The 27,874-nt window shown below is 40.3% G+C and overlaps 1 protein-coding gene across 1 annotated transcript in view; it reads right to left on the minus strand.

The window, feature by feature from the left end:
• The window catches only part of MRPL48 (mitochondrial ribosomal protein L48), a 96,566-nt gene that overhangs the window by 46,734 nt on the left and 21,958 nt on the right, over positions 1 to 27,874 (minus strand). The window contains exon 3 of the mRNA XM_047071978.1: positions 6,962 to 7,077. Within this exon, the coding sequence (XP_046927934.1) occupies positions 6,962 to 7,077 (116 nt within the window). The remainder of the gene's footprint in view (positions 1 to 6,961; positions 7,078 to 27,874) is intronic.

Below are 27,874 nucleotides of genomic sequence, written 5' to 3' on the forward strand. Positions count from 1 at the left end.
TCTGCCCCTCCCCCTCTTGCACTCTCTCTCTAAAAAATAAATAAGCCTTAAAAAATAAAATAAAATAAAAATAAACAGCTAGGCAATATACCACAAGCATTATATGATTTAAGACAAAATAGGTGATACGAATAATAAGGACCTCTGGCAGGAAATTCAGGTGGAGATGGCCAGGAGAAGTTCTTAGCGTTTGGGGTGATACAGACACTGAGAATCTGCTCAAAGTCATGAACATTCTCCCCAGAAGATTCACCCATACACCACTATGCTAAACTAAGAGCTCCTCAGGGGCAGAGGTCATGTTGTATTCTTCTCAGGCACGTTGTAGACTTTCAGTCAAGGTTTGTTTTTGTGAATAAATAAATGATTAGAAAGTGAATGAATGCCATTTATTAAGCACCCACATCTATTTTGTTGAGTACCTACCATGCATCTGAATCAGAATAAGTATTATTACCTCATTTTACAGTTGAAGAAATGGAGGTTAAGTAATCTACCCAAAGTCAAACAGCCACTATCAGAACTAGCATACGATCTTAGAATTCTCTGACTCTAAAGTCCATAATTTTCCCACCATCTATATCCTCTCTCATATGTGTTAGTGCTTAAGAAATTGGGCTGGGGGTGATCAAATTTAGAAAAAGTCTCTCAGAGAATGTGAGGTCATGAAGATTGGAAAGGATATGAATAGATGGAAGGAAAGGCAAAATGCATAGGCAATCCTTAAAACTGCAATTAAACCAGATACTAAAAGACTTTGTAATTATGTGCACAATATGCTTAACCTAATATTAGCCCGCATAAAAAGCAGGTAGGCAACGGGGAGCCTTGGGAGACAGGAGCTCCAGCCGCCAGCCATCACACCTTGGCCAGTACTTCCCCTCTGTGAAGCTGGAGCAGATTAGTCTAAGATTCCTCCAGGCCCAAGGTCTACCAACCGTGACAAACAGAATAGAAATGAGTGAAGAAAATATATTAAGTGGGTTACCTCACACAGAAGAATTGGATGGGAAGAAAGATCTAGAGGACACTGATTTTTCCTCACTTTAATCATTCAGATTTCTGAGTCTCTACAAAAGCAAAGGATTTAATTATCTAAAAGCCAGGATTAAGGGTTGACAACTTTCTGGAAGACATTCAAATTGTAGCGTGAACTCTCCCTTTCAGCTCTGGGAAATGTGATTCCTCTTCCCTGCGATGCTCGGCATTATTTATCAGAACAAAAGTAATCTATTTTGGGACTGTATCCACAAATACCCACTCCCCCCCAATCAGCAAATGAAAAGCAGCGATAGCGCCACAGCAAATGGGAGAGGAGGTGGTGACGCTAGTGAATGAATGAATGAATGAGGACACAGCTGCTGCAGTGGGTTACAAAAATACTTGTGCCATGAGCTCAGGAGCCAAGAAGCAGGGGACTGCGCAGCTACAGAGAACTGAAGTCATGGGGAGAAATCTATACGGAATGAGTATCTTCACACACGCAGAACCCCAGGGTGAGTGGTGACAACAGTGAGTCAGGGGCCCATGAAAGCAACTGAAAGTTGTTTTACAAATATTAACAGAATACATTTCTATATCAACAAATATTTAAAGTAGCAGTTACATCACGTATTGAGTACCTTCTTTGTGGTAAGCACTTTACATATACTATTTCAGTTCATCTTTACACTATTCCTCTGATAGAGGCATAATTGAGATAATTGCATCCATTTTATAGAGGAAAAACCAAAGGTTTAGGAAAACTGCCCAAAGTTATAGGTTTGATAAGAGGCACCAAGAATTCAAACCCAAGTCTGAGTGAATCTAAAGTCCACGCCTTCCATTCTACCACACTACCTCTCAAAAGAATGATACTAATTTATATTAGTATGAAATTCATATGCTAATAATAATGGCATCAATAATCCCACCATTCGCTGAGCACCTGCTATATGCCAAACATCATTTCCCTTAATCCTCACAACTATTTGTGAGGTAGGTATTTCTACCCCCATTTAACTGTGAGGAAACCAAAGCTCAGAAAGGTGAATTCATGTGCCTAAAGCACACAGCTGGCAAGTGGTGTTCTGGCCAACTTTTTCCTAAGTTCTTTCAAAATTGCTTTTGTTTGTAGTTTTCCCTTTGGCCAAGTCTCTTCCTCCTATGTTTAATATGTTGACTGTCCAAGTCCATCTTTGCACTGAGTCTTTATGGCTATTAGGAGAACAGATTATAGATTCACACAAACCTGGGTTTAAATACTGAAACTTCCATTTTAATAGCTAGCTGTCGGATCTTTGGCAAATCACTTAAGAAATATTTGGCCTCTGGGGCGCCTGGGTGGCTCAGTCGGTTAAGTGTCCAACTTTGGCTCAAATCATTTCTCAGTTTGTGGGTTCGAGCCCTGCATCAGACTCCATGCTGCCGGTTCAGAGCCTGGGGCGTGCTTCAGATTCTGTCTCCCTCTCTCTCTGCCCCTCCCTACTCATGCTCTGTCTCTCTGCCTCTCAAAAATAAACATTAATTTTTTTTTTTTTAAGAAGAAATACATTGCTTCCGGTCACCTGGGCGGCTCAGTTGGTTAAGCATCTAACTCTTGGTTTCAGCTCAGGTCATGATCTCATGGTTCATGAATTCAAGCCCCACATCAGGCTCTGTGCTGATGGTGCACAGACTGCTTGGGATTCTCTCACTCTCTCTGCCCCTCCCCTGCTCGTGCTTGCATGTGCGCACTCTCTGTCTCTCTCTCTCAAATAAATAAATAAATAAATGTTTAAAAATATACTTGGCTCTGCATACTTATGATTTACTTACATGAAATGACCAGAACAGACAAATCCATACAGACAGAAAGCAGATCAGTGATTACATGGGGATGGGCAGAGGGGTGAATGAGGAATGACTGCTTATGGGTACAGAGTTTCTTCTTGCAGAGAAGAAAATGTTCTGGAATTAGATTTTAATGATAGCTGCACAACTCTGTAAAAATACTAAACACCACTCAATTGTCCATCTTAAAAGGGGAAATATTATGGTATATGAATGATATCTCAATTTTTTTAAAAAGAAAGAAACATCTGGCCTTCCACCATAACTGCTGGATGGTACTTCTAGGCCACAGTTGACCTTTATTAAGCCCAATTTCCTACCTTCCTCCAGGGCTAAACTGTTTCAAAATACCTGTGGTTACCTGAAATTTAAGTCCAATCCCCTACCATCTCCCCAAGTCTCATCCCCACATTTCTCTGCACATTCTCCCTTGGTTCAGGCCCCACTGCTTCTCTCATTCCCAGTATCTTCTGGGCCCTCTGGAACTCCAAACGAGTTCTCATTTCAGGGCCTTTGCACATACTCTGTCTGTCTGAATTCTAGCATTCTTTAAGTCTTAGTCATGTAACATCCTCAAGAAAACTTTCCTTACTGCTCAGATGTACCTGGATCCTGCTGTTATACACTCACATAGCACCCAGAATCTCTTTTGGGGCATTTATCACAATTAGTTAAGTAGTTATATGTTTAATTGGCCTGTCTATTTTGCTAAGAATATAAGCTCCATGAAGACAGGAAACTGCTACATCCCAACACCTACCATACTCTCGCACATTGTGGGTGGTCAGTAAACATCTGCTGATTAAATTAATAAATCCATCCAAACTTCATTTCCTTATCTTTAAAGAGGTTATAAAAATATTTACCTCATAAGATTGTTGATACGATTAAATTAGATAATATATAAAAAGGACTTAGCAAGTGCAAGGCACATTGTTAATGATCAAATTGGTAGCAGTGATGATGATGTGGTGATTGTTCAGCTCCTCATTTATTAAACAATATGTACTTTAGTGTGTGACAGGTGTTAAGACAGGTGTTAAGGTGTTTATGAACAAAATAGTAAAATATCCCTGTCCTGCAGAGCTTACAGTCTAATAGTAACCAGAAAATAGCCAACTTCCTGACCACTTTCCTGGGCTTTGGGACTCCCTGCCTTTCTAGGCACCCTGAAACTTGTGCCCTCCTATGTCACATCTTATGTCCTCCTAATTCATGTCTGTTGGTTTGTCATTTGCTTCAGTCCTCACTGCTCTTTGTTTACATGAACTCTACCCCACGTTAGACTTCAATGTTTTTAGTTGAAAACATCTTACAATGAGATCAGTACCCAAGGTTGCTCCTTTTGGCATACCTTTTGTGATCACCACAGCTCACCTAACCATATCCTTGTGGTTCAGAGGTATGGTAATCCCAGAGGGAAGAACAGTAATCTCAGGGTGAGTGACATTCAGACCTAAGCCTGATATTCCAGGACCATCCATTTTATGTGTAAAGTAACTCCACAGGTGAGTCATTACTCATTCCTTGGTATGTTCTGACTTCCACAGTCATCATCCTGCCATCTTGATCAATCAGTATGTTTTCTGGGGTTTGATGAATATCAGCATTATGGTCTTAACACTACTTCTACTTACTACTTCTATTGACCCAAAGAGGTATGTAATCCCACCCTGTTTTATTCCACTAAAGCAGGGCTTTTCGCTCATCTAAAATGGGAGATGGCTGTAAGCTAAAAACTCCTTGGGCTCCTAAGGAAAGAACACTGAGCTAAGAGTCTGAAGTTCTAGTCCCAGCTCTACCATTTACTTGCATGTAATGTCAATTTTTGTTCAGTCACTTATTCACTCAATATTTATCAGGAGCTACTTTAGGCCAAGTACACTGTGGGCTGGGTACATATAGACATAAAGAAAATACAGTTGGGGGCGCCTGGGTGGCTCAGTTGGTTAAGCGTCCGACTTCAGCTCAGGTCACGATCTCGCGGTCCGTGAGTTCGAGCCCCGCGTCAGGCTCTGGGCTGATGGCTCAGAGCCTGGAGCCTGCTTCCAATTCTGTGTCTCCCTCTCTCTCTGCCCCTCCCCCATTCATGCTCTGTCTCTCTCTGTCTCAAAAATAAATAAACGTTAAAAAAAAAATACAGTTGCCTACTCTCAAATCTTTCTAGTGAAGGCAGGAGATGTGCAAATTATTTATTACACTGCAATGTGAGAGCAGTGTAATGGGCTGTATAGGTCACAAAGATGGAAAGGACTGGGAAGGTTAAGGAAGGTTTTGGTTCTCCTCATCTGTGAAATGAGGAATGAAAAAGGAAAAGTAGTTGGGTCTTAGGAGAGGTAGAAAATCTTGGCTCCAGTCTCAGCTCTACCACTTAAACGGCTGTTGACCTATTTAAAAAAAGAGCATTCATTCATTCAGGCATTCAGTAGAATATTTGAGAACTATTATGTACCAGACACTGTGCCAGTAGCTTGCTTCCATTTCCTGATTTGTTGTGCCTGCCAAGATTATCTCATAATACTGTGAAAATCAAATGAAATTATGCAAATGAAAGCAGTATATAAACTGTGAAATAATATCAATATTCCTGCATATATTCCTTCACACCTTACAAACTAATCTTATTTACATTATCTTGTATAATCTTTACAACAATTCCATATGGTGGGCATTATCATCTGCATTCTATAGATATGAAACTGAAGCACAGAGAGCTCAAATAACCCACCTAAGGTCATATACCTCACAAGAGATAGAATCTGGGTGTGATGCAAGTCGCATGGCTTTTCCTTATAAACGTGAAGTATTAACTAACACTTCCAGACAGGCTGAGACAAAGATGGTCACAAGACTACATATGATTAGATGCCAAAAGATAACACTAGCTAGTTGAGGCATTTTAGACAGTGTGGTCAGAAAGGTTTTACGGAAAAGATGAGACCTGAGCTGGGTGCTGAGGGATGCAGCATTTGGATGGGTGGTGAGAAGGTGAGGACACTCCAAGTGAAGACTCTCTGTCCAAAGCAATAGAGCAGAGTGGAAGAACAAAATCAATAACAAAGGTGTCTGAAAGGTAACAGTGGCGTCAGACTTGGAGAGGTCCTATCTGCCCTTGAATCTTTAGGTGATGCCCTAATGACAGATTTCCATGGGGTCTCCTGTAGTAGAGAATGGTAGAAAACAGTATTCCTTGAAAAATTATCCCTCCCCTTCAGCAGTCCTCAGAATAAAAAGAAATACAGCAGAAGCACAGAGTCACCAATCTGACTATCTTTAACAATGGAATTTTGTAATTTCCTGATTTTTTTCTATTATCCTTTCACCAGATCTGGCCAAATTCTCACAATTAGGCTGAGGTGAACATCAGTGAGTTATTTCATAAAGAAGCAAGGTGTGCACCATTAAGGAAACAAGCCTAAAGACATTCAGGGCCCACCCGAAGATACCTACTGGTAGATCCATGAACAGCAAAGATCATGCTGATCTGTACATCATGGAGACATAATCTCTACAATTAACGGCTAAAATACAATTTTAACAAAAATTGCCAAAAGTAAGACATCATTCTAAGCATCATGATATATCTAAAACAACACACCTGTAATCTGTTCGTCTGTTAAAAGGGCAAGAGAAGACTAAGGACTGCCTTTACCGTGATTCAGACGGTTTTACTGAAGTCATTTAAATAGGGTTTTGTTACGTAAAATTTTAGCTTATTATCCTTTTCTCATCGTCAAGTAGCCTCACATCCTAATCAGGTCACCAAGTTAAAACACTCTGGAAGTTGATTACTTAACGCAAAAATAAAAATGACCTGCTCAAGGTCACAGACATTGTCGGAACCAGCACAGGTTCCGACAATCTCTAAGAGTTTTCCACTGTGCGGCTCTTCCCTTTCCAGGCCAATGGGTGGCGAGGGTGGCTAGCGGAGGGGGCGTGGCCCACGGGTAATCGCAGCTGTGTTCGCCCGGGGAGGAGTGGATGAAACACAACCCTTTGACCGCAAGGAGCCGTGGGTGCTGCCGGGAGAAACTTGTTCTCGCCAGTGTTTCATACCCGGATGTCTGCAGAGGCCGCGATAGCCAGGCGGCCACCACCCACCTCTAGTCTCCCCACCACCTCCGCCGCGCCCAGCGTGAGTGGAACCTACCTTTCCTAGAGTTCCGTTCATCCTTTGCTGCTGCGGCCGGTAGTTGTGCAAGCTGAAGACCCGCCCAAGCTGCAGCGATCTCCCGGCGTCTGGAAACACTGACGGGAACACCTCGCCTGAGTCCAGTAACAATATCCGACCGAGACACATTCAATCCCTGCAGCACCTTGGTTCCGGTAGCTTCTGAGACTCAGTATCTAGAAATCCCTTCAAGACTGCCCTAACCACGGCTTAAATGTCACCTTCACTGCAATTTTTCCAGGCAGAATTCATTGCCACATCTGTGTTGTCCCAGTGTTTTGCACACAATTCTGATATTTCATCCAACATACAATGTATTAATTAATTGTTACTGTCTCTCACATATTTGTGAGTTCCTCAAGGACTGAGATCCTGTATGATTAATTCATTCCAGTGGCTAGCACAGGACATGGAGAACTGACTTCTAACATTGATTTAAAAGCTGATTGGCCCTAAGCGAGTTTTTCTGACGTTCAGTTGCCTGTAATTAATAATTGATAATAACTTTCTTTTTTTATTACTTAAAAAAATTTTTTTTAGTGTTTATTTATTTTTGAGAGAGAGACAGAGCACAAGCAGGGGAGGGTCAGTGAGAGGGAGACACAGAATCCGAAGCAGGTTCCAGGCTTTGAGCTGTCAGCACAGAGCCCTACTTGGGACTGGAACCCATGAACCGTGAGATCATGACCTGAGCCTATGCTCAACTGGGTGAGCCACCCAGGCACCCCGATAATAACTACTTTCTACTGAGTGACAATTATGTGCAATGCATTGTGCTCAGAGCATCACTTAATTTATTCCCCACAAGCCTGTTAGTGAAATATTATCACTTGATTTTAGATATAAGGATATTCCAAGAGGTTAAGAGACTTCTTCCAGGCCAACCAACTGAAGCAGAGCTGAGTTTCAAACTCAGTCTCCTTATGCAAAGTGTTTTTCCTCTTATATAAGCCTTCTCACATGAGATAATGATGACACTGCACATTCATTTACTTTACACACATTAACCATTTACTTATCATAACATAGTGCCAGTCCTTTTATTGAATCTTGGGAATACAGAGATGAATATTACATGGTCCCTGAACTTAAGTAGCTCATAGGGAATTTCATCAAACTAAAAAGCTTCTGTGCAGCAAAGGAAACAATCAACAGAGTGAAAAGACAACCTACAGAATGGGAGAAAACATCTGCAAACCATACCTCTGCTAAGGGGTTAAAACCCAAAGTATATATATAAGGAATTCAACTCAATAGCACTCAAATTTTTTTTTTAAGTTTACTTATTTGTTTTGAGAGAGAGAGAGCACACATGCACGTGCTCAAGGAGGGGAGGGACAGAAAGAGAGGGAGAGGGGGAATCCCAAGCAGGCTCAGTGCTGTCAGGGCACAACTGGATGTGGGTCTTGAACCCATGAACCGTGAGATCATGACCTCAGCCAAAATCAAGAACCAACACTCAACACCCAGGCACCCCAATGGCACTCTATTTTAAATGGATAAAGGCAATTGCCACAACATGGATGGGCCTAGAGGATAGTATGCTAAGTGAAATAGGTCAGAAAGAGAAAGACAATTACCATACGATTTCACTTAACTGTAGAATCTAAAAAACAAAATAAACAGATTCTTAAATACAGAGAACGAATCAGTGGTCCAGAGGGGAGATGGGTGGGGGTGGGCAAAATAGATGAAGAGGATTAACAGGTACCAACTTAAGTTATAAAATAGGTCACGGAGATGAAAAGTACAGCATAGGGAACATGGGCAATAATATTGTAATAACCTTGTATGGTGACAGATGGTAACTACACTTCTCATAGTGACCACTGAGTAGTACATAGAAGTGTTAAATCAATATATATGTTGTACACTTGAAACTAATATAACATGGTATGTCAATTATAAATCAAGAATTTTTTAAATGGGCAGAGGACCTGAATAGACATTTCTCAGAAGAAGACACACAAATGGCCAACAGTATGTAAAAAGATGCTGAACATCACTACTCATCAGGGAAATGCAAAACAAAACCACAATGAGATATTATCTCACATCTGTTAGAATGGCTATTATCAAAAAGACAAAAGCTAACTTTCGGCAAGGATGTGGAGAAAAGGAAACCCTTGCACACTGTTGGTGAGAACGTAAATTGGTATATCCACAATGGAAAACAGTATAAATAGCGAATATATAATGAAATATTATACCAGCCTTTCAAAAGAAGGAAATCCTGTCATTTGTTAAAACATAGATGAAACTGGAGGATATTATGCTGAATGAAATAAGATGGGCACAGAAAGACAGATACTCCATGATCTCACTTATACTTGGAATTTAAAATAGTTGGACTCATAGAAGCAGAGTAGAGAATGGTGGATACCAGGGGCTTGAGCAGGACCGGGGGGGCAGAATGGAGAAATGTTGATCAAAGGGTACAAATTTCCAGTTACGCAGGATAAATTAAGTTTAGAGATCTAAAGTACTACATGATAACTATAATTAATAATACTGTATTGAATACTGCAAATGTGCTAAGAGAGTAAATTTTAGGTGCCCTCATCACAAAAGATAACTATATGAGGAAATGGTATGTTAACTAGTTGAACCACAATAATCATTTCATTATGTATATATATCAAGTCATCATATTGCACACCCTAAATATTTATAATTTTTTAAGTGGCTGGTAGAGATCAGTAGGGAAGTCAAATTATAAACAATTATAAAGCAATAAGGGATTCTAACTACAGAGATATGCACATAAACTCTGTGTATGAAGGGAGTACATGGTCACATAAAGTCAACGTCAAGTGAAATAATAAATATGCAATTATTTTTATTGTTGCTGTTATTATTGCTGCTACTGATTTTGTTGTTATTGTTTTCCTTAACAAGGAAAAGATGTAAAACCTGGTAAATATGAATGGGGCTTCAGTGATAGGGAGTTTGCTTTGGTGTCAGAAACCCTGTCAAGATCCCTTAACCTATTGTTTTATCAATTTTTCCTATGATGAAATTCCAAGGAGCTGCAAAGGGCTAAGTAGGTAAATCTATGCCCCCCAAAGGTAGCCCTTAATCTCTTAGGGGCAGAGTTGCTAAGAGATCATCTAAAGGGACAAATTCATAGTTAAGTGATGCTCTGAGCATACAGCATTGCACATAGTGGTCACTTAATAGAAGGCAGTTATCAATTATTATGAAGCAAACAGGGTGCCTGGGTGGCTCAGTTGGTTGAGTGTCTGACTTCGGCTCAGGTCATGATGTTGCGGTCTGTGAGTTCGAGCCCCGCGTCGGACTCTGTGCTGACAGCTCAGAGCCGGGAGCCTGCTTTGGATTGTGTGTCTCCCTCTCTCTCTGCCCCTCCCTCACTCATGCTCTGTCTCTCTCTGTCAAAAATAAAATAAACATTAAAAAATTATTATGAAGCAATTGGATGTCAGAAAGCCTCACTTAGAGTCAATCAGCTTTTACCTATTTTTTTTTAAGTTTCTTTCTTTTAGTAATCTCTAAACCCAACATCAGGCTCAAACTCACAACCCCAAGATCGAGCGTTGCATGGTCTACCGAATGAGCCAGCGGGCACCCCTCAATCAGCTTTTAAATCAAGGCTAGAAGTCAGATCTCCATGTCTTGTGCTAGCCACTAGAATAAATTAATCAGATAGGAGCTCAGTTCTTGAGGAACTCACAATTTAATATGTGGAGGAGATAGTAACAAATAACTAATATATAGTATAGTAAATGAAATAGCAGAATTATGTGCAAAATATTGGGACCACACAGAGATGGCAATTAATTCTGCCTGGAGAAATAGCAGATAAGTCATCCCTCCTCCACCACAGTGACTGTTTTTTTTGTTTTGTTTTGTTTTTTTGCCTGCACGGGGTATCTAAAAGCTGCTGAGATTTTAGAAAAAAAAACAAAACAAAACTATTGAGTTCTTAGTTTGTGCCAGGTCAGGTCTTTCCAGGTATATAGGTTCATTCAACTCCCCCAATGCCTGTGTGAAGTTGAGAATCACTCACTCGTTTCATAGATGAGGAACAAAGAAACAAAGAAGTTACCTAGTTAACATAAGTCACACTGCAGGTGATGACCTACCTGATTTCAGCACCTATGCTCCTTCTGTTCCACCGGATGGTGACTATAGGTTTCCAAAAGGGCAGATTGGCTAGGCCAGAGAGTTTCTTTCCTTGTCTAGCCCAGGCAAATGTAACCTGGTAAGATACAAAACCTATCTTTGTACTGTTCATACACTCTGAGGAGGGAGAAAGCTGAGGGGAAGAGGGATAAGAAGGAAGAAAGGGACAATTAATTCTGTTGGCAAAGCCCAAGGATTTTTCAAGACAACTAGAATACTTTAAAAGGTCAGGAATCTAGGACCCAAAAGGAAGGTGAAATCAGCATATATGGATATAAAGACACCATAGCAGCATATCTATTAATGTGTTGGAATGGATATTATTGTTTCCAAGCTCAGTTGATGATGTCATGTGTTATAAAGGAATATGAGCTTGCTGAGTTTGCCAGAAAGACACTTTCATACAGATGTGGCCAGAAATCCTTGTATCTCCAGCTATTCTGTAATTTCTCTGGCTTATTTTGTCTCTAGCCTCTAAAAACTAAGACTCCCTTAGAGAAACCAAGATAGCTCAACACAGGCCAACTTTCCAGGTACCAAGGCTCCTGCTTTCTTGCTTTATTCTCCTACAGACTATGAGCTGCCCAAAGTAAAGGATGTACCTTATTCATCTTTGTATCTCCAACATCTAGTCCAGGGCCTGGCCCATAGTAATATGCATCTGGTGAACTGAAATGAAAGCTTCCTGTTCTTCTTTCTCTTTTTTCTCCTACCTCTATGACATCATTCTTGTCTGTACATCCATAAGTGGCATAGTAGACACATAAAGATGGGAGAATGTGCAGAGAATATGGGCTCAGATCCAACCCTGCTTCCATCATTTACCCACTGTGTGATTTGTTATTATTATTATTGTTATTATTTTAAGTAGGCTCCACACTCAATGTGGGGCTTGCACTCATGACCTGGAGATCAAGAGTTGCACCCTCTACCAATTGAGCCAAGCTGGGTGCCCCACTCATGGTGTGACTTTGAAAAAGAGAGACTAGTGAATGTTTCAGGGACTTCAAGTTTAACTGAAATGTGTATATAAAGAAACATTCTCCCTGGCATGTGACCTGCTGCCACCCCCCTCTTTATTTCCTGAAGCTCCTTGGGCCATCATGCTAGAGTGGGAAATAGATTGAGGCTCACCAAATTCCTCCTGACCTCCCCAGTGGGAGAAATAGAAGAAAAGGGGTAGAACATTTGAATGCCACCTGTAAAGTTGCCTGAAACAAATCCTTTTGGGTCCATGTTCTGGATAGTTTTGCCTTCGTGATGAGTGGATATTATAAGAGAGGCAGCTAAGATAGTAGGGCTAAGGATAACAGAACCAAATAGTAATTTGTGATCACTTAACTTTAAAAAATGATTACGGGGCACCTGGGTGGTTCAGTTGGTTGAGCATCTGATGCTTGATTTTAGCTCAGGTCATGATCTCAAGGTTTGTGGGATCAAGCCCTGCATCCGGCCCTGTTTGTGGAGCCTGCTTGGGATTCTCTCTCTCCCTCTCTCTCTCTAGGCTGTTCCCTGTGCATGGTCTCTCTTTCAAAATAAATAAATAAACTTAAAAAAAAATTATTGGGGCAAGGTGCCTAGGTAGCTCAGTTGGTTAAGCATCTGACTGATCTTCCCAGCTGGGGTCATGATCTCATGGTTCCTGAATTCAAGCCCTGCCTTGGGCTCTGTGCTGACAGCACAGAGCCTGTTTGAGATTCTCTCTCTTCCTCTCTCTCTGCCTCTCCCCTGCTCTCTCTCTCTCTCCCTCTCAAAATAAATAATAAATAAACAAACAAACAAACTTTAAAAAATTATTGGGGCACCTGGGTGGCTCAGTCAGTTAAGCCTCCACTTCTTGGTTTATGCTCAGGTCATGATCTTTCAGGTTTGTGAGATCAAGTCCCACATTGGGGTCTGCATGGTCAGCATGGAGCCTGCTTGGGATTCTCTCTCTCTCCTCTCTCTCTCTCTGCCCCTCCCCCACATTGAGGTCACTTTCTCTCAACACACTATTTGCATTGTGAGCATTTTTAAAGGAGTAATTTTTTTCACCTAAAAGATTAACACAGATATTATTTTGTTTATTGTTTTGTACTTTTCAAACAACTTACATGAACATTATGCAATTTTATCAAAGTTACGATAGGTGAGTTTTCTCACTTTGTAGATAAAAAACCAAAGGGAAGAAGATAGGTGGCTTGCCTAAGCTTAAACAACTTGGACGTGGCAAAAAACAGGGTAATGACAATATATTTCTAGCTCTGGATGTTGCTTCTAATGGTCAACAACACCAACACCAAAAGCAAACTACAAGTGCTGAGATCCTCCCATTGCCAATCTCAAAAAACACTTGGTGAACTGGTGTCTATACAGTACACATGAATTTGGGCCACAAGCAACTTTACTGAGGGACTCACAGTGAGGTCTTTTCCCAGATAAGAATGGAGGCTAAGTGCACTGAAGCACCAACTTCTTTAGCCTTGTAAATTCCCCTCCCGCTCCAGACAGAGGTCTCCTAATATTTGTCCACTTTATCTTTTTTTTTTAAGATTTTTTTTTAAGTAATCTCTACACCCAGTGTGGGGCAGGAACTCACAACCCTGAGATCAAGAGTCACGTGCTCTACCAACTGAGCCAGCCAGGAGCCCCAACTTCATCTCATACTTAGTCCTGAGCAGTGTATTCTTAAAGGAGTATTCTTCATTTTTCTTCGTACCCTAATAATTTAGCACAGGTCATAGAACATAATGAGGCTCCAACAAATATTGAATGAAGTAATGAATGAAAGAATATTTAAAAGTTCTTAGTGATAATTATGGAGTTTAGATTTCTCCAAGATCTTGCAACACCAAAAAAACGTGGAGGAACTTTGCCTTTCTGGCTTTATTTTTACAAGTCAACCTTCTGTAAAAGCCTAATTTCTTTTTAATGTTTATTTATTTTTGAGAGAGAGACAGAGACAGAGCGTGAGCAGGGGAGGGACAGAGAGAGAAGGAGACATAGAATCCAAAGCAGGCTCCAGGCTCTGAGCTGTCATCACAGAGCATGACATGGGACTTGAACTCGTGAACCGTGAGATCGTGACCTGAGCCGAAGTCGGACACTTTACCAACTGAGCTACCCAGGTACCCCCTCTATAAAAGCTTTAAAAAAAACCCTGCTCCAGTCCTCAGCACAGCCACATCAGAGAAAGCCTTAGGGAAGAAGAGAGAATAAAGGGAGGCCCTTTTGAAGAATATGTTTGATCTCAGATTAAACTTCCTTTAAAGTAATAATTCTATGGTACCTCTTATAAGAAATTTCCCAACGTTGCCAAATAGCTCTAGTTTATGGCTAAAGTAAAAATATATGCATTAAGCTACCTCCAATTGAGAACTATTTTAGCTTCGGTAGAACTTCTCAGCTTCTATTCTTTGGAATGGTTTTGGTACAAAGAAAATCATACTTACAAGAAAAAATCGAAAGATAAAAGGCCAGAGGCGAAAGAGAGCTGGCTACCAGAAGGAAAGCCGGAAGGGAATGATGCTGACTCACCAGCCTACACTTTACCAGGAATTTTCTTCTTGTGCAGGGCTAGGCCCAGTGAGAAGGGATTACTTAACCCTGGAGAAAGGGAGAAAGGATGATGAAAGAGGCTGCAAGAGGGAAGCTCGAGTGGTTAGTGAGATCATAGAAGGCTGTAAGAAGGAAGGGTACAAAGAACCATTTATCAGGCAGCTAGGTGTGCAATTCAGTCAATCCTTCCAGAAACCCAGAACCTGTGCTCAGGTTAGTCCAGCCCAGCCTCTAGCACAGGGATACTAGGAGAGTACCTGGTGCACAAAGCTCGGCCAGCACAGGGCCACTAGGATACTTGGACACCTGAGAGGGCATCCTCCTCCCCTCCTTCTGTACCTTGCACCAGATACCAAATGTATAGTGAAAAACAAAACAAAACAAAAAACAGAAAGAACATAATTTCACTCTAGCAAACTATTCATAACCTCTAGTGCAATTCTCCTGCCTGGTAGCTTGGGATGAGGAGACACAGGTGCAGATTTTACACGATCATGGTGTGGAGGCAGATTTTGAAATAAATTCCTCATAGAATAATACTACCTCCTTGAACTACTGAGATAGGAGTTTCTAACTTTCATCTCCAGCTATCCTCTATCTTTATTTGAATGCTCATTTTCTTTACCTCCATACTGCCCAAGGTCCACTTTCACAGTCTTCTACCTGAATTATTGTGCTGGCCTTCTCATTGATCTGCAAACCTTCAGTCTCATCCCCACCCCAGTTCATTTCCAAAAGCAGTCATTTGAAGCACATATAATGGAGATTATGATTTAACAAACAAAATAAAAATGGGGTGCCTGAGTGGCTCAGTTGATTAAGCATCTGACTTCAGCTCAGGTCATGAACTCATGGTTCCTGGGCTCGAGCCCTGCATTGGGCTGGACAGCTCAGGGCCTGGGGCCTGCTTCAGAGTCTGTCTCCCTCTCTCCCTGCCCCTCCCCCTCCCCCACTCATGCTCTGTCTCTCTCACTCAAAAATAAATAAACATTAAAAGAAAAAATTTAAACAAACAAAATAAATCAAACAAAACTTTCAATAGCTCCTTACAGTTCTCTAATTTAACAACACACTCCTTACCTTGGCATTCATTGCTCTCATGATCCATCTCCAATTTACTATTCTTTTTTAATTTATTTATTTATTTTAAGGGGCGCCTAGGTGGCTCAGTCGGTTGAGCATCCGACTTCGGCTCAGGTCATGATCTCCCGGTCTGTGAGTTCGAGCCCCGCGTCGGGCTCTGTGCTGACAGCTCAGAGCCTGGAGCCTGTTTCAGATTCTGTGTCTCCCTCTCTCTGACCCTCCCCCGTTCATGCTCTGTCTCTCTCTGTCTCAAAAATAAATAAACGTTAAAAAAAATTAACATTAAAATTTTTTTTTAATTTATTTATTTTTGAGACAGAGAGAGAACAAGCAGAGGAAGGGCAGACAGAGAGGGAGAGAGAATTCTAAGCAGGCTGGGCAGAGTCCAAAAACTGTGAGATCATGACCTGAGCCAAAATCAAGAGTCAGATGCTTAACCAACTGAACCACCCAAGTGCTCCTCCAATTTACCATTCTAACCACTTCTGTTACATACCCATTACTCCTACTACACTGATAACTGTGCAACATATTTTCCTATACTCTCTTTATGGACTTTATTATCTATTTTATAGCTTTTACAGATTTTTTTGTGTGTCTGACTACCAGACCATGCTGCCTGATATAGAATCCTTGTCTGATTCAGCATGTGTTTCTCCCAGCATCTTTATAGCATTTACACATCAGAGGCACCCCCAAAAATACTTGTGGACAAAAATTGAGCTTGCTGTAGAAGTTTAACACCTTTGTCTCCAAGGTTTGCTAACCAAAATGTAAATGGTTCTTATAATAATCTACACTTCCTTGAGCCTTTGAGAGCCTTTTCTTAAAAAGGGTAGGGGTGGGGCATACTTACTGTAAAGCATTTGGAGAAGACAGAAAAGAAAATTTTTTTTTAATCTACACTACCCAAAGATAGCTGATATCTTAACATTTTATTGTATTTTTATTTTATCCATGTCTTTAAAAAATAGTTTTAACACAGTCTTCATACAATTTTAGGGGCAGTTTTGTTTCCAGTACATTATGACATAAACATTTTCCCTAGGTTATTAAAAATTCATGGGGTGCCTGGGTGGCTCAGTCGGTTGAGTGTCCGACCTCAGCTCAGGTCATGATCTCACAGTCTGTGAGTTTGAGCCCCCATCGGGCTCAGTGCTGACAGCTCGGAGGGGCCTGGAACCTGCTTCCGATTCTGTGTCTCCCTCTCTCTCTGCCCCTCCCCCACTAATGCTCTGTCTCTCTCTGTCAAAAATAAAAATAAACCTTAAAAAAATATTAAAAAAAAACTCATTGCAGGGGCACCTGGCTGGCTCAGTCAGTGGAGCATGGGACTCTTGATCCCGGGGTTGACTTTGAGTCCCATGTTGAGTGTAAAGATTACTTAAAAATAAAATCCTAAAGGGGCTCCTGCATGGCTCAGTCAGTTGAGCGTCTGACTTTGGCTCAGGCCATGATCTCACAGTTTGTGAGTTCAAGCTCATCAGGCCCACCTCTATCAGCACAGAACCCGCTTCAGATCCTCTGTCCTTCCCCCCGACCCCCTGGCCCATCCTCTGCTCATGCTCTCTCTTTCAAAAATAAATAAACATTAAAGAATAAATAAGTAAAATTCAAAAAAAAATTAAAATTAAAAACTCATTCCAAATATCACTTTGTAGCTGCATAATATTCTATTATAAAAATGTATCATTAGAGGGGCATCTGGGTGGCTCAGTCAGTTAAGGCTCTAACTTCGGCTCAGCTAGGGTCATGATCTTATGTTTGTGAGTCAAGACCCCCATTGGGCTCCTCCCTCACAGTGCTGGGCCTGCTTGGGATTCTTTCTCTCTCTCTCTCTCTCTCTCTCTGTCCCTTCTCCTTCCTCACTCCCCCCCTCCCCGCCCTCTCAAAATAAATAAACAAACTTAAAAAAATGTATCATTAGAGGGGCACCTGGGTAGCTCAGTCAGTTAAACCTTTGACTTCGGCTCTGGTCATGATCTCATGGTTTGTGAGTTGGAGCCCCAAATGGGGCTGTCTGTTGTCAGCACAGAGACTGCTTCAGATCCTCTGTTCACCTCTCTCTCTGCCCCTCCCCCACTTGCACTGTCTCTCTCAAAATGAATGAATAAACTTAAAAAAAAAAAAAAGAGGGGCGCCTGGGTGGCGCAGTCGGTTAAGCGTCCGACTTCAGCCAGGTCACGATCTCGCGGTCCGGGAGTTCGAGCCCCGCGTCAGGCTCTGGGCTGATGGCTCAGAGCCTGGAGCCTGTTTCCGATTCTGTGTCTCCCTCTCTCTCTGCCCCTCCCCCGTTCATGCTCTGTCTCTCTCTGTCCCAAAAATAAATAAACGTTGAAAAAAAAAATTAAAAAAAAAAAAAAAAAAAAAGAAAATGCATATCTTAAAAAAATGTATCCTTGGATCCTAAATTGTTTACTTTCAATACTGCAGATCATTATCATTATTATTTAAGTTTATTTACTTATTTTGAGAGTGCACACATGCACACACACGCGTGTGCAAACAGGGGGAGAGGCAGAGAGAGAGAGAGGGAGAGAGAGAATCCCAAGCAGGCTCCATGCTGACAGAGCCCTATGCAGGGGTTGATCCCAGGAACCATGAGATCATGACCTGAGCCAAAATCAAGAGTTGGACGTTTAAGTTTAACCGTGTCACCCAGGTGCCCCAGTACTGCAGATTATACTAAATCTTCATATTTAAGATTACTTTCTTATGATAGCTATCATGATAAGCAGAATTAGTTCTAGACAGATTCATTTTGAGACTTTTGATGAGTTTTGCCAAACTTTATTTCAGAGGCACCAAATCCTGTTTTTGCCACATCTTCACAAGCATTGAATATTAATATATTTGAAAACTTTCCAAATTTGGTAAGTAAAAATCAAAAATATTTGTGAATGTATACTTCGTGGAAGTATATCAAAAATCTTTGTGAATGGGGGTGCCCATTCGCTGATCTGCTGATAGCATAGAGCCTGCTTGGGATTCTCTCTCTTCCTCTCTCTGCCCTTCCCCCACTAGTGCAAAAGCGTGCACACACACACACACACACACTCAAAATATATAAATAAACATAAAAAAATACACTCCAGTTACAAAATAAGTAAGTCCTAGGGTTGTAATGTAATGTATTAACTCTAGTTAATAATGCTTTTGGTATATCTGAAAGTTGCTAAGAGAGTATATCTTAAAAGTTCTCATCACAAGGAAAAAAATTTATAATTAGGTGTGGTGATGGATGCTAACTAAACTTATTATAGTGATCATTTCACAATATATACATATATTGAATCATTATGTTATGTATCTGAAACTAATATAATGTTATATATCAGTTATATCTCAATAAAATTAAATCTTTGAGAATTGGTTGTTCATAAATCATGTTTTCTTTTTCGGTTTTTAGTATGGTTGAACCTTTCCTCCATGCTTTGTTATTCAATTGTATTTCCTTTGTGAATTGCCTGTTCATGTCTGTAACCTATTTTTCCTTTGGTGTTAATGCTTTTATTCCTGCAATCTCAGTCTTTTATACACATTCTTATGTTTTAGGAAATAGTTCATGTTCAGGGAAAGAACTGGAGATCATGAAAAACTAGGGGTGCCTGGGTGGCTCAGTTGGTTAAGTGTCCGACTTCAGCTCAGGTCGTGATCTCACAGCATGTAAGTTCGAGCCCCGCATCAGGCTCTGGGCTGTCAGCGCCGAGCCTGCTTCAGATCCTCTGTCTCTCTCTCTTTCAAAAATAGATAAAAATTAAGAAAAACTACCAGTATGTGACATAGAGAAAGTCATTTCCACTGTATACACCTCAAATCTGTACCCAAATCTACGTACTGAAATCTATAAGATGAGGGTGATGCATTAGAAGCTCTAAGAAGAGGAAAAGGCCAAGTGAATGGGGCTACCCTCCCAAACTCTTGCTTTCTTCTTTATCTAGAAGTGGTTCCTTTTTATCCATTGTTATACATATAATACAATAAATACACTATACAGACACACACACACACACACACACACACACATATTCCTAAAGTCCTTCCATCTCTAATGACCATGGATTCCTTTATTCTGCCATAGTAGACTATAACCAGTTAAAGAAAAATTCTGTGGTTGTTATTTCCATTTTACAGATGAAGAAACTAAGGCTTAGTCCAAGTGAATAAATGATTCAAGTCTGGCTAAGAGGAAGCCAGGCCTTCCAACTCTGGATACTTCTGCCTTGGTGAAAGTTTGGATTTGTTTCTTCAGCACTCTTACCACTCTGAGATTTAATGATTCTGAGTTTCTCAAGACTGTAATACTCTAGAATCCTAAGACTGTAACATCTCTGAACGCTCTAAAATCTAATTCTTGTGGAACAACTTACATCTTGTGGAGGATGAAGTTGTGGAATACCCCAGCTCTTAGCTATCTCTCCTCTACCTGCCCCACCTCCAACTGATTATTCACTTAAAGTTCCAAGTGTTTAAAAAGCCATTGGGGAAGGAGTGCCTGGGTGGCTCCGTCAGTTGTGACTTGGCGGGACTTGGACTCAGGTCATGATCTCGTGGTTCATGAGTTTGAGCCTCACATTGGGCTATGTGCTGACAGCTCAGAGCCTGGAGCATGTTTAGGATTCTGTCTCCCTCTCTCTTTGCCCCTCCCTGCTCACACTTTCTCTCTCTCTCTCAAAAATAAATATTTAAAAAAATGTAAAAAGCTCATTGGGGGAATATGAAAATTATGGCTCATTCATCCATGGAATAGTTTATACTATGCATATAATTAAAATGACAAAGAAAAATAGTATGTAACAACAATAGATAATTTTATGCAGCATTGTCCCAATTGTGTTAAAACAGATACACAGTTGAACAAAAAAAAGGAAGAATGACAAACTGTAATCTTGATCGACTTTGGTTGGTGGAGTAATAAACATTTTTGTTTTATCACAATCTTTTAAATTATGCGTATATTTTTATAATCAGGAAAAAATTGTTTTAAGTTAAAAAGCGTCAAGCCACACCTGGAGTCGTCAATTTGTCTCAGAGATGGGATGTTGAGATGAGTCATCTTAAAGGAGTGGGAGGGGACAGCTGGGCTTTGAGTAGGGCTGGCTTTGCAGGGGAGGGACAAGCACTGAATAGGGTGGAGACTGATCAACTCAGCTGGAATTCAAACCGGAAGCTCTGACGGTGGCATCCAACAGGGCAAAATCCAGCAGCAAAAGCTGGGGATAACGTGGCAACCACAACACGCGCTCAAGTCCAGCCTGGCCCAAGAACCAACCCCCCCCCCCCCCCCCCGCCATCCCTCACTGCCCTGCAGCCGACGCCCTCGCTAGTTCCGGCCCCTTGTCTCTCCCCACTGGTCCGTTGAAGCCCTTTGGTTTCCGGGGCCCGCCCCTCTGGGGCGCGAGAGAGGTGGGCAGCTCCCTCGCCCACTTCCACAGGGGCAGCCATGCTGAGAGTGGCGGGGCGGAGGAGGGTGGGGCTGTTGGCTCTATCCACTATCGCCGTACTCTCCCAGTGTTTCTCCGCCGCGCGCTTTGGAAACCCAAAGGAAAGAGTTGATTGATCGCTTGGGAGCTAGGCGCTTGTATGAAGTGCTCACGGCTCCCGCACTGCCTCCAGTTGCCTGGAGGCCGGGGGGTTTTAGTTTTCTAGAGATGATGTCATCATGAAGCCTTTCCAAGGTCCTAATGCCCGTGGTTAGGATCTCAGAACCATTGAAAATTAGAGATCCTTAGAGATAGGATGACCATATAATTTATTATCCAAACTAGACAGCTTTCAGAGCCTAAGAGGATACCATTAATAATTAACGATTGGTACAACAGTTGTAAGTGTGGGCTGTTCTGGAACTTAAATAAGCCACCCTACTTAGAGATTAACTGATTCTAGGACCAACTCTTTTTATTTTTATTTTTTCTTAATTGTGGAAAAATGTAAATAACAAAATTTTCCATTTTAACCCATTTTTTAAAAAGATTTTATTCTTTTGTAATCCCTACACCCAATGTGGGGCCTTAACTCACAATCCAGAGATCAAGAGTCGCCACTGACTGAGCCTGCCAGGCACCCTCCATTTTAACCATTTTTAAGCATACAATCCAGTGGCATTAAATTGATGGCGTTCACTTCACCATTATCTATTTCCAAAATGTTTCATCACCCTACATGGAAACTACCCAGTAAGTGATAACTCCCCATTGCCCCCTCCTATTAATCACTTTTCTGTTTCTTTGAATTTGCCTATTGATATTTCACATGTCCTAAGTGGAATTATGTGCTTTTGTCCTTTTGTTTTTGGCTTCTTTTAGAATCATGTTTTCAAGTTTCACCCATGTTGTAGCTCATATCAGTACTTCATTCTGTTTCATGGCTGAATAATACTACATTGTATGGATATACCATAATTTGTTTATTCGTTCATCAGTTAATGGACATTTGGTTGTTTCTACCTTTTGGCTATTATGAACGCAACTATAAACACTTTCATTCAGGTATTTGACTTTGTGCTTTCAATACTTTGGAGTATATAACTTGGGAATGGAATTGCTCGATCATATGGTAATTCTATGATACAAAGTTTTGAGGAACTGCCATGCTGTTTTCCATGGTAGCTGGACCACTTTATATCACCACCAGCAATGTTTGAGGGTTCCATTTCTCCATATCTTCACCAACACTTCTTATTTTCTGATTTTGTCTTTAATTTTTTTAATTTTAATTTTTTAATTTTTTTAATTTTTTAATTTTATGGCTATCCTGGTAGGTGTGAAAGATTATCTCATTGTAGTTTTGTTTTGCATTTACCTTATGACCAACGATGTTGAGCGTCTTTTCATGTGCTTATTAGTCATTTTTTATATCTTTTCGGGAGAAATTTCCATTCAAGTCCTTTGCTCATCTTTAAACTGTTGAGTTGTAGGAGTTTTTTTAATTTTTTTTTAAAAATTATTTATTATTATTATTGAAGTGTATGTAGGACTTCTTTATATACCCTGGATATATGGCTAGAAAATATTTTCTCCCATTCTGTGGATTGTCTTTTTACTCATTTGATAGTGGTTTTTTTTAAGCTTATTTATTATTTTGAGAGAGAGAAAGAGAGAGAGAGAGAGAGACAGAGTGTGAGTGGGGGAGGGGCAGGGAGAGAGGGAGACAGAATCTGAAGCAGGCTCCAGGTTCCCAGCTGTCAGCACAGAGCCCAACTCAGAACTCGAACTCTCGAACTGTGAGATCATGACCTGAGCCGAAGTCAGATGCTTAACCAACTGAGCCACCCAGGTGCCCCTGATAGTGTTTTTTTTTAATGCACAAAAGTGTTTTATTTTAGTCAAGTCCAATTTATCTATTTATTCTTTTCTTGTCTGTGCTTTTGGTGTCATATTTAAGAAACTATTGCCAAATGCAAGATCATGTGGCCCATCTCATTTTACAGATGGAGAAAATTGAAATGTACAGGGAGAAAGCCTGAGCACACAAGGTCACTGGAAGTTAATAACAGCTAGGCCTGAACTCTAGCATTCTATTCACAACCAGTGATAAATAAAAGAAAACACACACTTAAAGTTATTTAGTGGAGTTTTGTCTTCAATAAGACAACATAATAGATTAGAATCTTCAGAACAACTTTGCTCCTAGTCTAAACAGAGAAGGCTGTATGTAAAGATCAAATTATTATGACAGTAGACAACTCTGAGTGGATAATATAGGGGTCAGTATTAAACAAAGAAATGAAAGTTGATGTCTTTGATAAAGAAACAAATAGGATCCTGGCTCACTTCAGGACATAACATCTATAGAATGCACTTTACTTCATAGCCTGGAATACTAGGATTTTAGAAATCTAAATCTTTCCTGGCTGAGCTACCTGAGAGGCTTTCTACTGAAGCCAAAAGCCAAAACGTCAATTTCACTTTCATTTTTTCACCAGTGTATATTAAAAGAAATTCCCTTCTAAAAGTTGGCTTTTTATTTATTTATTTTTAAGTTTATTTATTTTCAGAGAGAGAAAGAGAGAGACTGGAGATCTCACGAACTGTGAGATCATGACCTGAGCAGAAATCAAGTATCTGATACTTAACTAACTGAATCACCCAGGCACTACCAAAAGTTGTCTTTTTAAAAATATTAGGCACACATGTCTGAAGTTTAAATTCCTTTTATTCAACAAATATCTACAGATCACTTTAAATCTATTAGCTTCTTTATTCTTATATTATCAATTAATTTGTAAAGTAAGTACTGGCAATTTCTCTTTCTCTGACATTTACATGGTATACCCTGTTAGAACTCGAACAAGGCTAGTCCCATCATATATCCAAGTCAGGATGAATGTGGTGTGTAGGTAATGCCCATGCTTCCCCATAACATTCATTTCTGGACATTTTTAAATAGCATCATTTTTTTCCTTCAAGACTATAAGCTTTGGTAGAGGAGCAGTTAATTAGAAATCAGAAAGGGAGGAGGGAGGAATTCTCAGAACCTGTCCTAAACAAAGTAAGTGGTAATGGTGGTGGGGTCATTGACATATTATGATGTGCTTTTAAAAAGAATATGGATGCTTTTACTTTTGGAAACTTAAAAAAATATTTGTGTCTAAAATAGAAACTGCATTCACTCAGCATTTAGTTTTATAAGTGGAGAAATTACCAATAATAATATCTCCCTCTCTTAAATCTTTCTACCAATCTTCCTACCTCTTGAGCCAATCTTCTATTAGAATCAGCTTTAAAAATAAACTAATCTGAAAGAAAAGTGTATATAAATATGATTTTTTACCTGCAGAGCATATCTCTTCGCAGGAACATAAAAAGACATAATAATTATCTGTAGAGAATTTTTCTGCAGAGAATTATAGGGAATATTTTATTCTATCCTCTCTATAAAATGAGACCATTATAGTATAACATGTTTTCTAGTTCACTCTCGGATGACCATGTGGGATCCCTTGGTTTTCAGACTAGAGCAGTTTCACTACTAAGGAGAGAAGCCCTTAGCTAGTCTATGTGGCTGCAAAATCTGATTTCTTACTAAAGGTTTGTTAAAAACAAGACAACAGGCCCCAATGGAGTCACTTAATGCTAAGCTCTGTGCCACCAAACTGAGGCTTAACTTAGAGTGTTGGCTCTCCCCAAAATGAAATCTTAAACCAGTCAATCAAACATTGCCTAATCAGCACTAGTTAAGTCATCTACCTGATAGACCCTTGCCATCCCCTAAAGGAAAGTGTCCTTGGCATAACCAGTCCTCTTTTTTGTCTAGTATAACTTCCTTTCTCCACTCCTATAAAAGTCTTTCATTTTGTACAGCTCCTCAGAGCTACTTTCTGTGTGCCAGATTGGATGCTGCATGATTCATGAATCATTGAATAAAGCCAATAAAGTCTTTAAAATTTACTCAGTGAAATTTTGTTTTTCAACAGGTTACCCATATTTAGAGTTGCCAGAATTAGCAAATAAAAATAGGGATGCCCTGTTAAATTTGAATATAAAATTTTAAGTCAAATTTAATTTGGCATACTATATTTTATCTGGCAATGCAATCTATAATATACCAATATTACACATTTATTATTTCAATGTCTTTTTTTAATGCTTATTTATTTTTCAGAGAGACAGCTAGAGAGAGAGAGAGAGAGAGAGAGAGAGAGAGAGAGAGACCGTGAGGGGGGGGAGGGGCAGAGAGAGAGGGAGACACAGAATCTGAAGCAGGTTCCAGGCTCCAAGCTGTCAGCACAGAGCCCGATGTGGGGCTAAAACCCACAAACCTTGAGATCATGACCTGAGCTGAAGTCTGGCACTTAACTGACTGAGCCACCCAGGTACCCCTATTTCAATGTCTTTATTGAACACCACTACAGTAAAACATTGGATTAGGCTTTGTAGGTCAAATGAAGGTAAAATTTGTGTCCTCAAAAATTTATAATTATTGGAAGATATAAGTCAGGACACTGAAATTACATATAAGCAAACAAAAACTACATGTATAATATGTATAATAATATTTCTACAAAGTGCTGTTAATCTGTGTGTAGTTTGTTTCTTTGAATTTTGAATACTGATCCCTTCCAGCATTTGTATTTATAAGGGCAAGAGAGTACACCGTCTGTAGTCAAGCTCTGTCTTGGAATCAGCATGGCTTTTGCCTGTTCCTTGCTATTGAAGCATAAATATCTGGTATGAAACAGGATTGATCAATATTTTAATTCTCTGTATAGTAAAATGGAAAGCTAGAGAACGACTTACTCTTTTTTCATTTAAATCTCAAATGTGCTTTATCTTAATTTGTGATTGATATTTAATCAATAGTAGTTTGTTATACTTGAACTTTTGTTTTTCTTTCGGGTAGAAATTTAATGGAATTTAATGATCCCTAAACAAATACTTAAGAAGGTGGTGCTTAAAGAAACCTTGTTAAAAATCTTTTTGGGGGCATTTGTGCTCTCTCTCTCTCTCTCAAAAATAATAAGCATTAAAATTTTTTTTAATTTAAAAAAACTTTTTGTTTTTAATATATATTTTTAAAAGTTTATTTACTTTGAGAGAGAGAGAGAGCACATGTGGGGAAGGGGTAGAGAAAGGAGAGAGAGAATCTCAAGCAGGCTCGGTGCATTCAGCACCGAGCCTGATGCTGGGCTCGAACTCACAGACTGTAAGATTATGACTTGAGCTGAAACCAAGAGGGGGATGCTTAACTGACTGAGCCACCCAGGCACTCCAAAACCTTGTTAAAAGTCTTAAAGGGGCACCTGGGTGGCTCAGTCCGTTAAGCATCTGACTTTTGATTTCAGTTCAGGTCATGATCTCACAGTTGGGTTTTGTGGGATGGAGCCCTGGGTGGGGCTCTGTGCTGATGGCGTGGATCCTGCTTGGGATTCTCTCTCTCCCTCTCCCTTTCTGCCCCTCCCCAACTCACACATGCAAGTATATGCTCTCTCTCGCTCTCTCTCTCTCTCTCAAAATAAAAAAACATGCAAAAAATCTTAGAAAACAGCAGGGGGAGGGGGCATCTGGATGGCTCAGTAGATAGTATGACTCAATCTCAGGGTTGTGAGTTTGAACCCCGTGTTGAGTATAGAGATTACTTAAAAATAAAATCTTGGGGCGCCTGAGTGGCTCAGTCGGTTAAGTGTCAGACTTTGGCTCTGGTCATGATCTCACAGTTCATGAGTTCAAGTCCCATATCAGGCTCTGTGCTGACAGCTCGAAGCCTAGAGCCTGCTTCAGATTCTGTGTCTTTCTCTCTCTCTGCCCCTCCCCTGCTCACGCTCAGACTTTCTCCGTCTCTCTCAAAAAATAAATATTTAAAAATAATAATAAAAAGTAGGGGCACCTGGCTGGCTCAGCTGGTTAAAGGTACAACTTTGACTCAGGTCATGATCTCGAAGCTTGTGTGTTCCAGCCCCATGTCGGGCTCAATGCTGACAGCTCAGAGCCTGGAGCCTGCTTCGCATTCTGTGTCTCCCTGTCTCCCCCTCCCCGTTTGTGCTCTCTCTCTCACTCTCAAAAATAAATAAATAAACATAAAAAAAATAATAGTGATAATAAATAAAATCTTAAGGGGCGCCTGGGTGGCTCAGTCGGTTAGGCATCAACTCTTCATTTCGGCTTAAATCATGATTTCGGCTCAGGTCATGATCTCACAGTTCATGAGTTCAAGTCCCTCATTGGGCTCTGCACTGACAGTGGGGAGCCTACTTGAATTTCTCTCTCTGTCCCTCACCCCCACGTGCATGCTTTCTGTCTCTCTCTCATAAATAAATAAAGAAACATTAAAAATTTTAAGAATAGAATCTTTAAAAAAAAAAAAGAAACCTTGTAAGTCCTTGGCAACTGATGGATTGTTTTGTAATGTGAGTAATTTAATTCCCTAATTTATGAGTTTATAAGGAAAATGGGTTAGTAGTTTAGATACTAATGTTAAGTTTTCCATAAAATACTATAAAAGGGATGGTATTCCAAGGTGGGAGAGAGTGACATCTGTAATTGTTTTTTCTTTATTTTTTTCATCTCTCTCCTCCAAATGATAGTAACTATCTATTGAGTTTTTTCTCTGTATAGGCTAAATGCTCTACAGGCATTACTAATTTAATTCTTATGGAGAAAACAAGGCTAGAGAGATTAGAGATGTGATCTA

The sequence above is a fragment of the Lynx rufus genome, unplaced genomic scaffold (assembly GCF_022079265.1).
Source record: "Lynx rufus isolate CCGP_SWC_20201006 ecotype Redwood Valley unplaced genomic scaffold, mLynRuf1.p SCAF_9, whole genome shotgun sequence".
In the NCBI taxonomy this organism is placed as follows: domain Eukaryota; kingdom Metazoa; phylum Chordata; class Mammalia; order Carnivora; family Felidae; genus Lynx; species Lynx rufus.